This window comes from Heteronotia binoei, chromosome 4 (genome assembly GCF_032191835.1).
Source record: "Heteronotia binoei isolate CCM8104 ecotype False Entrance Well chromosome 4, APGP_CSIRO_Hbin_v1, whole genome shotgun sequence".
NCBI lineage: Eukaryota > Metazoa > Chordata > Lepidosauria > Squamata > Gekkonidae > Heteronotia > Heteronotia binoei.
In genome coordinates this window covers 57,764,903-57,781,723 of record NC_083226.1, presented here as the reverse complement: position 1 = coordinate 57,781,723, position 16,821 = coordinate 57,764,903, and the positions used below count along the sequence as shown (strand labels likewise).

General features: G+C 39.9%; 1 protein-coding gene across 42 annotated transcripts in view; it reads right to left on the bottom strand.

The window, feature by feature from the left end:
- The window catches only part of PTPRD (protein tyrosine phosphatase receptor type D), a 1,753,725-nt gene that overhangs the window by 235,666 nt on the left and 1,501,238 nt on the right, over positions 1-16,821 (bottom strand). For 15 of the 42 annotated variants that reach the window (XM_060237318.1, XM_060237317.1, XM_060237332.1 and 12 more), the window contains 6 exons: positions 12,145-12,278; positions 10,300-10,444; positions 8,338-8,643; positions 7,357-7,550; positions 4,280-4,306; positions 2,013-2,130 (listed from right to left, as the gene is read on the bottom strand). In XM_060237318.1, coding sequence (XP_060093301.1) covers positions 2,013-2,130; positions 4,280-4,306; positions 7,357-7,550; positions 8,338-8,643; positions 10,300-10,444; positions 12,145-12,278 — 924 coding nt within the window. The remainder of the gene's footprint in view (positions 1-2,012; positions 2,131-4,279; positions 4,307-7,356; positions 7,551-8,337; positions 8,644-10,299; positions 10,445-12,144; positions 12,279-16,821) is intronic. The other 27 variants (XM_060237348.1, XM_060237349.1, XM_060237350.1 and 24 more) reach the window with 6 other exon arrangements.

Below are 16,821 nucleotides of genomic sequence, written 5' to 3'. Positions count from 1 at the left end.
CAGTTAGATAAGCATAAAGTGTCAGTGGATGATGTAATAGCTGGATTTAATGTTGGTGAGAGGAACAAGTAATTTTACAGCACAGTGCTATTCAGAGTTACTCCAATCTCAATCCATTTGCACTGGATTGCACTGTTAATCTGGTAGGTTTCTCTCCACTGATTGTTTCATCAGTAATTTTATTTGGCAAGGATCTAGTGATCTTCAATGTGAGAGTCACAATACTCTGAACTAGGGGTGGGCACAAACTGGGAAAACTGAGGTTCTTCACAGTTTGTGGTTCATGGGGATTCACGAACCACAAACCATCATGCTTACCAAACGGGTTCAGAATTCCTGCGAGCTAGAGATGCCAAACTTGTAGCAAGTCTCCAGCTGACTCTCCTCTTCTACCAAAAGGCAATCATTCCACTTTTTTCTTCTGACCCTGTGATCCTTGACTTTCAGGCATCCTGGGATTCCCCTTTTTGGCCTGGCCTCATCTGCTGGCCTCCCTCTGCCTCTGCCATGGGCCAGTTTCCCAGAACTCCCTCCACTTCCATCAAAGGGAGATTGCCCCCCCCCTTCCTTCTGACCCTGCAATCTTCAACTTTTGGAACTCCTGAGGTCCCTCTTTTTTGGCCTAGACTCATCTGCCAGCTTTCCTCCGACTACCACAAAGGTTGGTTTACAGAATTCCTGCTGCTATCAAAAGGAAATCATTTCCCTTTTCCTTCTGACTCTGTGATCCATTACTTCAGGGCCTCCTGGGGTCCCCCTTTTTGGCTTGGCCTCATCTTCCGTCCTGCCTCTGATTGCTCCATGGGCCAGTTTTTTGAAGTTCCTGTCACTTCTGCAAAAAGGAGATTGCCTTCCCCTTTCTCTCCCAAGCCTTGGATCTCTACCTCCTCTTTCTCCTGCACTGTTGGTGCTGGTGCGCATCCCTCCTCTGCCTCTCCCTCATCTTTTACCCCCAACCTGGGCACTTTCATCCTTTCTTCTGTGCCCCTGGGTCCCACAACAGCTACTTTTGTTTGGTGGGCTACTATTGGTGTTTCCAGGGCTGCAGAATTCCACCACCCGTTGCTCTGACAATTAATTGGTGTCAGTGCGGCTACTGTATGAACTTCATGAACCTCTGTAAAAACCATGAAGGTTCGTGAGTGACTTATTGCAGGCACAATCACATGACCCTCAGGGCCGGTGCGTGGGAGTAGGCAAAGTAGACAGTTACCTAGGGTGCCACCTGGCCTAGGGTGTGCCACTGGGCGTCCCCTCCCTGATGCATGACTCTGGCTCCTGACCACTGTAACCTTATCCTCCCCCATCACCAAGCTGCCCTCAACAAAGCCAAGCCACCCCCCTCTCCCCGATGTGTGACTTGGCCTCTCACCTCATCCTATCCTGCCACCCTCCTTCCTGACATGGCTGGCAAGCACTTATTCTCACTTTTTTATAACATCACATTTTGGGGGGAAAATTAAAATTAAAAATCAGTAATTAAAAATGTGAAAAGTTTCAAGTTTGGCACTCTTCAATTTCCCAATATTTTTTAATAATGGGGGGGTGCTAGTGGGTGATTCACCTAGGGTGCCAGAAAGCCTAGCCCTGGCCCTGATGACCCTTGTCTCACAAACCATGAATGAAGAGGTTTTCATAATTTAGGTTCATGATGAGGCTAATGCCCATCCCGACTCTGTACTGTCGAGAGGAGTTTGGGGCTTAATGTTCTTGAATGGTTACCTGCCACATATCACATGGTAAAATGGTTTCTGAATTGGAGTTTCAAAGGTAGTTTGATTATGACAGGGGGATTGCAGTTCAAGAAAAAGAGTTAAAAACAGGACATAGCAAAGCTATTAGGTACACCTGGTGTAGCTCTGGAGGTCCTTCCTTCCTGTGTACTTGAAATAATTTTGGAATTTACCACTACATTGATCTATTTTAACAATCTATAGGAAAAATTTCAAATTCAGTTCAGCAAGTATTCAAACACACACAACTGGTTTAAAGAAAGAAAATCCAAATATTACCTGCACCTGTAGTAGAAACCAGTCTCGACTTGCTGCGTGCACCGTCTCCTTTAGTTGTATAGGCTGTCACAGTTAGGGAATATGTTGTTTCAGGCTGTAGTCCAGAAATAATCATTTCCTAAAATGAAAGAATGAAAACCAAACATGTCTTAAAATACATACACTACTTAATCATGAGAAAGTCATTTCAGAGTTAATTGTGATACATCCAATGCAAATTTCTTTTGTGCTACCAGCTATCGCAAGCTTTTGGGAGTACCCAAAGATGAGCCTTGTGAGTGAGGGTTCGCAATGAGTGGTCCTGCACATACTAAAGCAATAAGCATAGCAAGTATCCAGCTCTGAGCATCATGCCCCTAATAATATTATCAAAGAATGACTGACGTTAGATATACTAATAATGTTCAAGAAAAATCACCTACAATGTGTTTCCTGTTCAGATTTATTGCTGCTGTGAGTTGAGTACAAATATGAGGGAGAATTAGAAACTCGGTTTCAACTCATCATTATTGACAGAGCAACAAAACCAATATCTATACTACTAAAGCACTTTTTTTTTGCATCCCAGCTGCTAAATTTGTACACTGACTGCAGTCTTATGCACACTTACTAGTTAAAAGGCACATTTTACTTAGTGGGTGCTTCAAAAGCTCCAAAAAGAAACCTCTAACAGTTAATATTAATGAAAAACAAAGATGATAAACATTCACTACAGTACTGATTATTCCAAGAATTAAAGTCACTTTACAATCTGTTATTCAAATTCTAAAATAATCATTCAATATAAAACTTTAAAATGTCAATGTAAGACTTGTCTGCTTGATAACACAATCAAATTAACAACAATTAACAAGAATAATGAGAATGTAAAATTAATAAAAGTAGAAAATAATTAGAATAATTTCAGGGAAGAATCAAGAATGCATTTGAAGTGTCGCTTTAAAATTAGTGGAATATAACTTTGGAATATAGTGGAATATAACTTTGGTTGGATTCTAACTTTGGTTGGACCCTATCCCAACTTTTAAAACCCATATACTTCTAACGATTTTAACAGCAGGATTTGTGGAACAAAGTATTTTTAAACTAGTTGCAAGAGAAAAAAAATTGCAAAAATAAGAAGCTGTATTTGTTTTACAGCTTTTTAAAAAAGGTAAAAGTAGTCTCCTGTGCAAGCACCAGTTGTTTCCAACTCTAGGGTGATGTCACATCATGATGTTTTCACAGCAGGCTTTTACAGGGTGGTTTGCCATTGCCTTCCCCAGTCATCTACACTTTCCCCCCAGCAAGCTGGGTACTCGTTTTACCGACCTTGGAAGGCTGAGTCAACCTTGATCCGGTTACCTGAATCCAGCTTCTGTCGGGATTGAACTCAGGTCATGAGCAGAGGGTTCAAACTGCAGTACTGCAGCTTTACCACTCTGCGCCATGGGGCTCCTAGCTATAGTATCTTTTCTATTCATAGTTCAAGCACAGCATCTACAGATGGAGAATTCCCATTTTCCCCTTTCTGATGTATGCTCAGTTTTGTATACATTCAGATCAACCTGCTGTTACCAGGACCAGTAACGGTATACATGCCTACCATATTCTTATTCAGTTATACTTTTAGCCAGTATAGGTACTCATGCTTTGGAACACGTATAACTCACATTAAGCAGAGAAGTACAGCTTTATGATAACATGGAAGGATGAACAAACCTTTAAAACCTCACAAAGAAGAATATCTTTGAATAATGGTTGTGAATTTCAACTGATGATATTTTTAGTTTAAATACCATAGGCAATGGGCCAGTACAAATGTATATTTTCATAAATATACATACCTTGTTAATAGAAATAAAAATGATGTTAGCAATGATAAAATATTCTTTTTTAGCAAATAATGAATGAATGTATTGGGACCAGAAGGATGGTTAGTTATGAAGCAAACTGGCATGATACATGTGTCTTTTAAAAAATAAAATAAAAATCACTATTAATTTGATTGTGTTCCATGAGAAAGTTAGTGACAACCACTGAACAAACAAATATGCAGATAGCATAGCATAGCACATTAAAAAAAACAGCACGGTGCCAATACAAAAACAAAAAAAGAGAGAAAGAAAAAGAGAAAAAATTGAGGGGAGAGAAAAATCCAAATGCCAAAGACAAATCAAGTATTAATCCATGCATATGTGCAAACAACCAAACATTGGGGAGGAAGCGTTAAAACAGGAAAAAAAAAAACCCACACTTTGCTGTTTGGCCATTCAACTGATACTCACATGTTCAGTAGTATCATCATATTCCCACTGATTGACAGTAAAGAATGTCAGGAAGGGGGAAAAAAGACAGAAAAAATGAGGAAATACTTATAGCCTGGCTGAGCCTTCATATAATTAAAAAAGAAAAAGAAAAAAAAGAGTTGAATCCGAAGCTGCCTTTTTGTCATTGAAGGAAACATTTTCCTTTCATGGAAAGGGATTCACTGATCATGGCAGGAGCCCTTCTAGAAATGGAAGACTTTTTCACGCAAAAGATTCTGTGAGCAGAAAAGGAACTTTAGAGTTCAACTCTGTAAGGAGTGCTTATCAAAATCAGTCTTTATTTGGAAAACCAGCTCCTATGTTATGAAGCAAACTGGCATGATACATGTTGACTTTTTTTAAAAAAATAAAATAAAAATAAAAATAGAATGATTTCAGGGAAGAATCAAAAATGCATTTGAAGTGTCCAATTGTATTTCCAGTGTATACTTGTTGCAAAAGTAGTTCATAAATAGCCAACTGCACAAAGCTAAGAAAATAGAGAGAACCCCCTGCCAACTGTGTTGTCATCGCTTAGCACATTTTATGACTTCTTTAATGTTTGCTGTTGAGATGTAACAAAAGGCCACATTTTGTTTAATCACATGTTACCACACCATATTCACATTATTTCTATTTTACCTTGTTGAAATTAATTCACTGGCCCTGTTTAACTGAATACATGTTATTTGTTGGGCAAAGCCACAATATTAGCAAAACACTCCCCACAACAAACCTTTATGTGAAAAAGGAGCACACAACAAACCTTGTGCAAGCAATAATGATTTGTTCTGATTGCATGAGCATGTATTGATAGGAACATACACATGAATCAGAAAAAGGGATAGCCAAGTAATAATTTTACTACTACTACTACTACTACTCTTTTACAGAAAAAGCAATTGCTATTTTTTACATCGTAACTTTTTTACATCTTTACGTTTTTACAACCATATGTTTCTGTTCAGAGCACGTGAACAGAATCATGTGATGGTTGTCTACTGTTATACAGAAATAATGATAAATGGAAGACTATGTAGGCATCATGGCCCTCACAACATCATTAGCACGATTACTGTGCTAATATTACACAATATTAGCACAATAAACCCAGATTTCAAAACACATACAGCACAAATATATAATTAAAGTTCCTTGTTTTCAAATGTTTTTCCTTAAAATGAAGAAATCTGTTTTTCCAGTACACAGATTCTCTATCATCTGTTACAATTTGTAAGAGAATAGTATCACACTGGTAACACATTCCATTAGGAGAGCCTGTAACATTTTAAAATCAAATATCACATTTTATTTGATCAGTTATTTATTAAACCATCATTCCATATGTTTAAATTTCTCTTAACTTCTTAACATAAAATAAAGCTGTAAACCTGCTATGTATAATAGCTATGACTCAGTCAAATAGATTTCAATGGACTTATTCCAGCTAATATAGGGGAAAACCAGGGCAACTACACCCAAAGAGATCAACAATTCCCAGAGATACAGTTCTCCCAAACAGAATGGAATAATTGCTTCAAAAATAGTAACAATGCATGGAATCCAAACTAATTGTGTCATGGGAATATGCTGACATGGGTGACCTAATGAATGTGTATCCCACAAGCCACTGAAAACAGGTATAATGCAAGCACAGTACATGCATAGAAGATACCACTGTTCCAAGGCTCACTGAAGTCATTTTTATCTCCTTACTATCATCTCTTTCCTGGAACTTTCACGGAGAGTAGTAGACCCAAAAGTGACAGCACAAATGGGTTCACCTGTCTTTTTTGCCTCTCCAAGGGAAACCTGGTCCTGAATGGCAGCAGCAAAGGCTGGGGGTTCCCTCCCCACATCCAAGCTGCTGCCTTTTCTTGGGGTCAAGGAAGGCTAGATATAAAGGCCTCACATTTAACCCTCCTCCATTTTTTGGTATGCCTTCTGCCCTTCTTATATCTTCCTCCCTCCCCAGCCACAACTGGAGAAGGACTATCTTCTGAAAGTGCAGCCCAGCTTCTAAGGATAGCAGAGCCCCTCTCCCACTGGGGAGGAGAGGAGGACAGGACAAGTGCTGCCTTGGAGATCAGTCAGGGTAAACAATGAAGAACTTTTCAAACACACAGGCTTTGTCTCTTAACCAAGAATACAATCTCTGCAGAGCCATGTTGTTATCTGCCCTGAGCCCTCCTTGGGATAGGGCGGACTATAAATGACCTAAAATAAATAAATAAATAAATAGCCATAGCAGATACGAGGCTGCTTTCAAAAACCAAGGCTACTTTCAGCAGCTGCTTTTGTCGTCCTCTTCTCCTCCCATCTGTAAGGATAGTGAGGAACAGAAGGGAAGGCTACCTTTTAGGCACTGTCTGTTGCAGCACCAAGTATCACCTAATGAGGAAGAACAAGAGAGTTCCATCCAAAAGCTGACTGGACCAGACAATGCGAGTCATCAGTTCAGTAACATGTATCTATTTCAGATGTAGTCTACTGAATGCTAGATACATTTTTTTTCACTCCACTGTTGCACCACATAATTCAGGCAGATTCAGAAAAGTTTTGGTCCAACTGCGAGGTACAACAACATTCAGGACAATATATGTATGGTTGCTACATGAATGGTGTCAAGCAGTGGGAGCCTGGGGAGCGCAGAGGAGAGACATTTTGATTTGCAACTGGAAGTGATGCTCTGTAAATTTGATGCTTTGTAAATTTGTTCATATTTATGTTTGTTGCATTATTGTTATTATTTAGAAATATGTGAATTCCTAGAGCACTGTAATGTCATTTCTGGGTACAAGCTGGAAATGACTTCACATCACATGTTGCTCCCTGCCTGTTATCCTGAATGACTGAAAAGGCCCAGGTAGTCTGGAGCCTGGAGATTGTTCACTGTTCCTGGAAGGATGGCAACTGTATCTATTGGTGATAAACTATTGTAATAAGGAACACATTGCAGGGTTGGGGGTTTTATTGCATAAAAAAAAGATAAAACAGGTGCTACCAGTATACTATTTTCTTTGTTATCTATATATAGAGAGAATATGGATAGATACCTGTGCATCAGCCAACATGATATCCTTCAGCATGGGTTGGCCCCTAGGCTCGCCATTTTCCATCTTCACATAATGCACCTGGTATCCTCGAATTTGACCATGCTGTTTATTGGGCACTGGGGAACGCCATGACACTTTAACAGATGTGGAGTTGACAGCCTCTACCTCGACTTTGCGAGGAGGACCACTAGGAACTGGAACACATCAGTGGATAAAAGAAGAATTACAGGCACTTGTTCCAACTAACCAGAGTCTTTTCTTTCCTTTTAAAGGGCAGACCCACTAAGCTTTCCTTGAAGAATACAAATGAAAACACTCAACAAATCTGCTCTACATTTCAGTGAAAAGATCAAAAACCATGACTGATGCAAAAATGGAAGAAAAAGAGTATTAGAGAAATAGAAAAAACATGTAAAAATGTACAAAAGCCAAGGAAGATGCTTTGAGACTCAAAGCATTAAAGTACAAAGAAGTATTTTAGTAATCAAAATAATAAAAAAAAAAACCAAAAAGACTTGTAAAATGCTGGTAGTTTTCTTTTTTTTTTTTTAAAGAGGGAAAAAGATGATGGAATCTGGTCTACCATCTTCTATGTTCAGACATGAAAGACATTCAACATCCAAAATACTTTTAAAACCAAGGAGCATCAGTTTTCCAAAAGAGATAAACATAAACGATGAAGAAAGAGTTAAAATGGAAGATTTTTTAAAAGTAAGAAAAATGGGAGAAAACTCCAAACGTTTGTATTTTTTAAGAAGAGAGGGAAAGGGCCATGAGTAGCAGCACTTTTCAAGTGTTTTCCCCTCACAAAAAGATATTTTGATTTCAAAGATTTAAAAAAACAAAAACAAAACAAATGCAGATATATGCATTTGAATTTAAAATATTGCAGAAAATCTGGGGTAAAGGGGAATTAAATCATACAAAGCAGATTGAGAGAGAGAAGGTCAGAGTCAAACTGATGGGTTGGAGGCAACATACCATCTTCATCTGTCCGAATCAATACAGATTCACTCTCTGGGCCAGGTCCGACATCAGTGTGGGCTGTCACAGAAATCCGATATTCAGTCCATTTTTCCAACTGTTCCAAAAGGTACTGTGTGGTGTCTGGAGCAATTCCCAAAATGTCATAGGCCTTGTCATCTTCCCCATCAATTCCAGTGTACTTGATGGAGTAGGAAGTGATAATTCCATTCTGTTTTTCCACAGGAGGAGGCTGCCAACTTACCAAAATGCTAGTGGAGCTGGGGCTGTTGCAACTAATGTCTTGAGGAGGAGCTGATGGCTCTAATTTCAGTAGTGGGTTAAAGGAGGATTTAAGTGAAAGGACAGAAGTGGTTGAAGAAAAGAAATGAACAGAAGGAAACAGATAAATAAATAATAAAGGGCGACCCAAGGAAAAATAAAAATCACAAACTTAAAAGCAAAAACTTCAGATAATCTTATGAGCCTTGGCTTATTAAAGTGAACCAACTGAACATGAATTAACTAAAAAGTGAAAAGGGATGTAGGGGAAAATATATGAAAATGAGCCTCAATATACTGTTACCTACCTGTGATTAACAATTCTTCTTGAACTAAAAACCACAAATTTGATACCGTGATGCATCTATACATCTAAGCTCCTATTTTTATGTTCACTGGTATATTGTTCTTTTTTTAAAAAAAAAATCTTCCCCTCTCAAAAAAGCCACTATTTTAGCATGACAGACACCTTAGTCAGTCTATGCTGTTACCTTCTCCTTATAAAAATATTACCTTGCACAAACTGTTGGGAAAAAAATCACAGCCATTCTGAATGTCCATATATCCAAAATTCCAGCCCACTTTCCCCAAAATAAATTCTCCAGCAGCCCTAAGTAGCTATTCTTAGAAGTAAATCCCACTGAGGTCAATGGTACTATCTTCCTAGTAAAACTTCTTGGTGTAGCAGCTTGTGTTTTTTTTCCTTTTCACAATGGAGCCTACCCAAATACAATTAAGATTTAAATCAAAAGATTTTATTTAAGTGTTTAACATTATAAAGCATGCAGAATCAATAAAGAAATGATGTTATTCTTAGGCAAAGATTTACCTACCATGGAAAAAGTGACAGGGCTGATGATTCTGACTGTAACTTGTACTTACCCTAGATCCAGGCTCTCTTTTATATTTTAGCTCCTCTTGGAGTACCTTGTCTAGCAAAGAATTAAAGTCTACCAGCGATTTTATAACGTTACATAAACAGCTACCCACCCCTCATAATACACAAAACAGCTATTTAAAAATAAAAGGATGCTTAGTCAACCCCTCCCCCCAAAATGTGTTTTAACTAAATTTTATAATACACTTCAGTTAAGCATCAGAAAAAAAGAACCAAAATGTTTGCCTATTGTTATGTATGTCAATAGACATGTGTAATATCTTAAAACCACCGTTTTAAGTTCATTAAGTTATAGTTCATTAAGGCAGAAACTTTAATACAACTTCAAATGGCCTTCAGTGAACTTACTCAAACTAATCATATATCATGTATGATTGGGAAACTGAATTCTTAATACTACGGCCTTTGTATATGAAGCTTTATTGATTTTAATGTAATGTTATCCCTTTCTATCTTTTTCTCTAAGTCCCTACCCAGTGTTTTAGGATTGCCCACAATCTATTTTCTTTTATGTCATATCTCTTTATGGGACCTTAAAGCACACATTTTCTTTTGATCTTTTGACTTAGAAAGGATAAGAGATCCATTGCTCTTATACTGCCCAAAATATTCTGTTTCATGAGTGGGCATCATGTAACTCTTCTAAGAAAATGTAAATATAATGCCTGCAGTCTTTTACGTTCCTGTCTAAACATTCCATTCAGATTCTCATCAGATTGCAACTGTAAAAAAAAAGGCTTTCAGTTGCTTATCAACAAGTATAAGGAACAGAAATAAAGTAATCAAGGAGAGACACCTACTTGACTGCATTGTTCTGGCTGAAATTTCTGCAGTTGAAGCACCAAGGCCCTGCGGGGAGCGCGCAGAGAGACGGAAGTAATACAAACTATTTGGTTTCAGGCCTTGCAAGTGGTAAGATGTTGCTGGTTCAATAGAAATTCTCTGCTAAATGTTAAGCAAGAAAAATGTAGGGGGAAAGTAATTAATATTCAGATAACAGGATGTTTTCTTGAAAAGAATACCTAAAGTCAATCATAAAACTTCTTATAAAAGGGGACTAATTCAAACATTACAGCCACCACATGGAAACCACTGAAAATGGTGTGGTAGTAATGAAAGACCCACACTGCATGCAAGCTATATACAACAAGAAGAAGGCTCATTATGTGGAAATCTTTGTGTCAGAAATGTATATTCTTGGGATGGAGAATCACCAAAATATTTTGGGGATGGGGGTTCTTGAACTTTAACTCTTAAACTGAATTTCAAATGTTATACTTGAGATTCAATTTAGGAGTTAAAACCAACCTTATAAATCAATATAATTTTGGTGAAAATATTAAGCCTTTATTGCAAAAATACAAAGAAATATATAACTCAGTAATAAGTATTTGTGTCTTTAATCACAGTTTAGATTGCTGATAGTTGCTTATGTTACTGTGGTTGTCCTTGTATTCTTGTAATTTCTTGTACAAACCCTGACAGGTTTAAACAAGTTCATACATGTTTAGGATGATCAAAACATCACATGCACTATAAATAATTTCACTGAAAGCCATGGAAAAACTCCATCAAACCAATAACATCTTAGAATCCAATTTTTCTGGCATTCACTACTCAATATCAATAATGAAACAACTTTGGCAGCTTCCTTAGAGTTGCTACTAGGGATGGGCATGAACCAAAAACTGAATCACGGTTTGAGCATGAACTGGGCGGGTTTGTAGTTCATTTTGAACTGGTTCATTTGGTTCATTTTTGTAGTTGTTTTTTCCAAGCAGCCTGGTGCTGAGTTATCCACTATGAATCTATCTAACCTCCTTTAAAGCTATTTATTCCTGTGGTCATCACTATATCCCCTGTCAGCAAATCCTACATTTTAATTACTCTCTGTGTAAAGCAGTATTTCCTTTTGTCCATCCTGAACCTACTGCTCACCAGCTTCATTGGATGGCCTTGAGTTCTAGTATTTTGTGAGTGCGAGAAAAATTTCTCTTTGTCAACTCTCTTCGTCCCATGCATAATTTTATAAACCTTTATCACGTTCCAGACTGATTTCTCACTAGGCTTGTTCTGGTCTTGGAGCCCTTGCTCCCCTGGTGCTTCTGTTCAAATTTGTGCAAGCTGCTGCGGGGCTGTGACTTGCCTCGCCTCTTTCCTGCGGCAAGAAGAACTGGTTTTCAGAGGATCTTGCTCTGAAGCGGGGCAAGGCACAGCCCCTCAGAAGCTTGCACAAAATTGAACAGAAGTGCCAAGGGGAAAAGACCAGAACAAGCCTAGTGAGAAATCGGTCCCAGACTCTTCAGTCTTTCCTAATAGGCAAGGTGATCCAACTCCCTGATCATCTTGGATGCCCTCCTATGTTCTTTTTTCAGCTCTACAATGTATACTCTGTAATATATACTGGTAGGCATCAATACACTCTACAACATATGATGGTAGGTATCAACTGACTATGCAAAAAGAGAAGAAGCAAATAAGCACAGTGTGGGAAAGGGAGCATATAAGTACAGCTTTTATTTACATAGTGCAAAATCATGATTCAACATAATGTTTGAACAATTCACCAGTGCAAGACATGCAAATATAACTTGAAAAAAAATAAAAAATGAAGTATTTCAAAGAAGAGACAATAGTTGATTTACCTCTTCTCCATGTTCTCCATCTTTGTAAACGAGATCATAATTGGAGATTGTGTCAGACCGTGGAGGGGTCCAAGAAAGTAATATGCTTGTTTCAGATTCGGGTTCTGCTTTGAAGTTCAATGGCTGTCCAGGTACTGAAGCAGGAGGATACAGTATCAACAAATGTTTCCTCTTGCTTCACATTTACTAAAAACCACTTCAGTATTATTTCTTATGACTATATACCATGTACCGGGAGTCCTCAACCTTTTTGAGGCTTTGGAATTGTGACACAACATGGTTAGCGCAGCCACATAATGGTTGCCACAGCAGGTGGAGCAAGCCACCAAAATGGCTGCTGTAGCTTGCCTTCTGTCACAGAATGAAGATGCTTGCGCTGTGGTGGCAGTTGTTGCCAAAGCAATGTTTTAAAAAATCTGTACAGACAATCAAATATCTTGTTGGGCAAAAGCCAATCTGGCTCTGCCCACTTTCTAAAGACACTTGGTGGGCACTGGGAAAAGTGTCAGCGAGCATAATGGTGCTCATGGGCACTAAGATTTTCTTAAATGGAAATGCAAAACAGTTCACACCAAGATGGTCAAACAATACTACTGGAGTCATGCATATTTCTATTGATTAACATAGATTACATATAATCAGAACATCCTGATTAACGACAATTATAAATAATCTAAATTGGTTCACTGTATAAATTAATATGGACAATGACTCTCTTTGAAGTCCATATTTGAAGTTGCTTAACAATCAACTTCAGAGAAAGATTGACTCAAATTCTGTCTGCGGCCATTTCTATTTACTCAATTGTGACTCTCATTTCATGAAGCTAGCAAAAAACCAAAAACAAAACCCAAAACCTCTTGCAGCCTCAGTAAAATACAATTCTGACAGTGCAAACTTATGCAAAGTTATTCCAGTTTAAAGGAAAAGTAGTCCCATGTGAAAGTGCCGCATTGTTACTGAATCATAGGGTGACATCACGTAATGATATTTTCTTGGCCTTTTTTCTGGGTGGTTTGCCACTGTATTCCCCAGTCATCTACACTTTACCCCCAGCAGGCTGGGTACTCATTTTACTGACCTCAGAAGGATGGAAGGCTGAGTCAATCTTGAGCCAGCCACCTGAACCCAACTTCCGCCAGGATCGAGCTCAGGTTGTGAACAGAGCTTGAACTGCAGTAGTGCAGCTTACCACTCTGTACCATGGAGTTCTGTCTTTATTCCAGTGTAGGTCCACTGTGTGCTTAGACTGGAGTAACTCTGCATAGGATTGCATTAGAAATCCTGTATGGACTCTGAAACTAGATCTACAATAAAATATTTTTTGGGGTGGGGGAAGTCTTTTGACATCAGGAGTTGTATTCTCAACAGGTTATTTAATTAAATCTCCCCAGGAAGCTCCCTACAGCAATGCTATCACATGTGAAAAAAACTGATTTCCCTTTGATGGCAATGTCAACACGTCCCAACTCCTATGTTATAAATTTTAGATATTTTCTGGGTTTTTAAATACCATTTGGTTGCCATTTTCAGGCAATCAAAACTGATTCCAAACATTCAAAAACTGAAACACACACACACCCCTCTTCCAGTATTTGGCCATTTAAATTTATCTCCCTTTTAAATAGCAAATTTATTTTTGAATTCTTTTGAAGTCTTGTGGCAGTAGTAGTTAATTGGAAAAGTTTTTATTTTACACTCTAAAATAGCATTTTAGCAAGCTGGAATCTAGGGATCAATGGCGCTCTGCATAAGTACTGCAGACAGCCTGCAAGTTCCTTTACAAGGACAGAGGGTGAATCCCGCTCATGCCCATATGGAGAACATGAAAACAGAGCCCTTTCCGTTTTCTAGGGATGAAAGCAGAAGGGGCCATCTTTGGTTTCATCCTCTTTCAAAGGGCAAAAGTTGTTATTCAGTCACTTAGCTCTCAAATCACCTCAAACTGTATTATCTCACAATTCTCATAAACAGTAATGGAGAGTAAAAGACACAAAGAAGGGAGAAAAACAGGAAAATTACCTATATCAATTCCATATAGATGCATACAGCAATGTACCACTGTGCACCCACACAATAAGTCATCTTAACAAAATGGGTTTATACTTATGCCAGTAGTACACCATTGCCACTATTCCAGTGCACTACTGTATGTACTATAACAGTCCATAACTGCACATAATCCAATAATATACCTTAATCTACTATTAAAGTGCTTATGAAACTTCCCTATAACAAAAGTAATTACCTAAAAGGGCAGGGGATCAACACTTTCCCCTTCTTTTACCACTTTTGTTGCCTTCTTATTCCTTTACCTGGTTTTCTTAATACTGGTTGGCATCAGTCTTGTCAGTCTACCAACATATCAATGTAAGCTTTGAAGCTTCATCATAAACTTGAAAGCTTCCAGGAGTGTGCTGCTTCTGCTGCATTCCTTCACTCCCCTACCAAGAATGGGACTGGGTGGTTTCACTTGTGCTAGCCTGTGGGTGGCAAGCCTCCATCACCATTTCCCCTCCCCCATCTCCTCTGAGTACAGATTTCTGGTCAAGTCGTAATGACAAGCTAAGTACAATTAATAGCATCCGTTGCCTTAGTTTTGAAATATGTATTATTCCAAACATGTATTATAGTCACTACAGTACATGTACAGTTGTTTGCTCCATTGGGAATCATTACCTATTTGTAAAAAGCTAGTCCTATTCTTTATTACAGGAGCCTGAATAATATTTCTTATCTCTGTCGATGATTGTTTACCAGGCAAAACTTATTTACATTGCTTACACCTTGATCAATATACCTACAGCAGTGAACTCCGGTTGCCAGCACTACCTAAGCATGACTAGCAGAATGAATATGAGTCTGCCAGATAAATGAGCCCTTTATTACCCATCTTTTACCTTTGGTGAGGTAAGTTGTGCTGGCCAACATGACACCAGTGGGCCAAAAATGTCCAGAGGATGCTAGGACTTCCTCCTGCTCCCCCCCCCCCACATGATAATTTAACGTTGGATGCTCTTTAATACCAGAACTCAAGATTTGTAGAGAGAACCATGGGCAGGGATGAGGGGACTAAGGCTCTGTAAGGAACAAAGGAAGAGGAAAGGAGCTGGAACCTCTGGGGAGATGGGAGGTAAAGGCAAGTCCTTTATAGATATCTTCCATTATCGGTCTCAAATTTGCCCTTTTTGGGCAAAATTATAGAGAGGGCTGTGGCGTTGCAGTTACAGGCCTTTCTGGATGACGCTTCCACCTTAGATCCGTGCCAGTCCAGCTTCCGCCCAGGCCACGGGACAGAGACAGTTTTGGGCGCCCTCATGGATGACCTCCGGCGACATCTGGACCGAGGCAGCTTGGCGGTATTGCTGCTGCTAGACCTATCGGCCGCGTTAGATATGGTCGACCATTGGCTGCTGACCCGCCGCCTCGCCGACGCAGGAATTCGGGGGCTAGCCTTACAGTGGCTCTCCTCCTTCCTTGAAGGTCGGGGACAAAGGGTGGCGAGTGGAGGAGAGCTGTCCCAGAGACACCTACTTAATTGTGGGGTGGCTCAGGGGGCAGTTCTCTCCCCGATGTTGTTTAACATCTACATGCGCCCCCTTGCCCAGATTGCCCGGAGGTATGGGCTGGGTTGTCACCAGTATGCTGATGACACCTGGCTCTATCTATTGATGGACAGCCGAACTGACAATGTCCCTATAAATTTGGACCGGGCATTGCAAGCCGTGGTGGGCTGGCTCAGGCTGAGTGGACTAAAGCTGAACCCAGCGAAGACAGAGGTCCTTTGCGTGGGTCGCGGCGGGCCAGGAGGGGAGATCTCCCTACCAACTTTTGACGGTGCGTCACTGATACCAGTGCGCAGGATCAGGAGCCTGGGAGTGCTACTGGAGCCTTCCTTGACAATGGAAGCCCAGATAGCTGCCACTGCCAAATCCGCCTTCTTCCATCTTAGGAGGGCGAGGCAGTTGGCCCCCTTCCTGGAACGTGGCGACCTGGCAACTGTGATCCATGCAATGGTCACCTCGAGGCTGGACTACTGTAATGCCCTCTACATGGGGCTGCCCTTGTACCGAACTCGGAAACTGCAGCTAGTGCAGAATGCAGCGGCCAGGCTGTTAGTGGGACTACCACGGTGGGAACACGTGCAGCCTAGGCTGCGGGAGCTGCACTGGCTGCCGATTGTGTACCGACTTCGTTACAAGGTGCTGGTTATGACCTTTAAAGCCCTATATGGCCGAGGACCTGCCTACCTTAGGGACCGCCTCTCTCCATATGTTCCCCAGAGAGCGCTGAGATCTAGTTCCCAAAACCTACTACGAATCCCTGGACCAAGAGAGGCCAGATTGAAAGTAACAAGGGAGCAGGCCTTCTCCACAATGGCTCCCAAATGGTGGAACCAACTACCAGAGGAGGTGTGAGCCCTGCAAGACCTAAACCAATTTCACAGGGCTTGCAAAACCACCCTCTGTCAACTCGCATTTAAGATGGCACCCGGAGATGACACCTAGCCATCCTATACACACTCTGAACTGTGGCACTTTAATTTATACTTGATAAAATTTTAATTGTTATTTAACTTAATCTGAATTGTATTTAACTATTTAATTGTTTTAATGTATTGATGGATTTTAGTGTAATCATGGTGTAAACCATGTCATGTGAGTCGCCCTGAGCCCG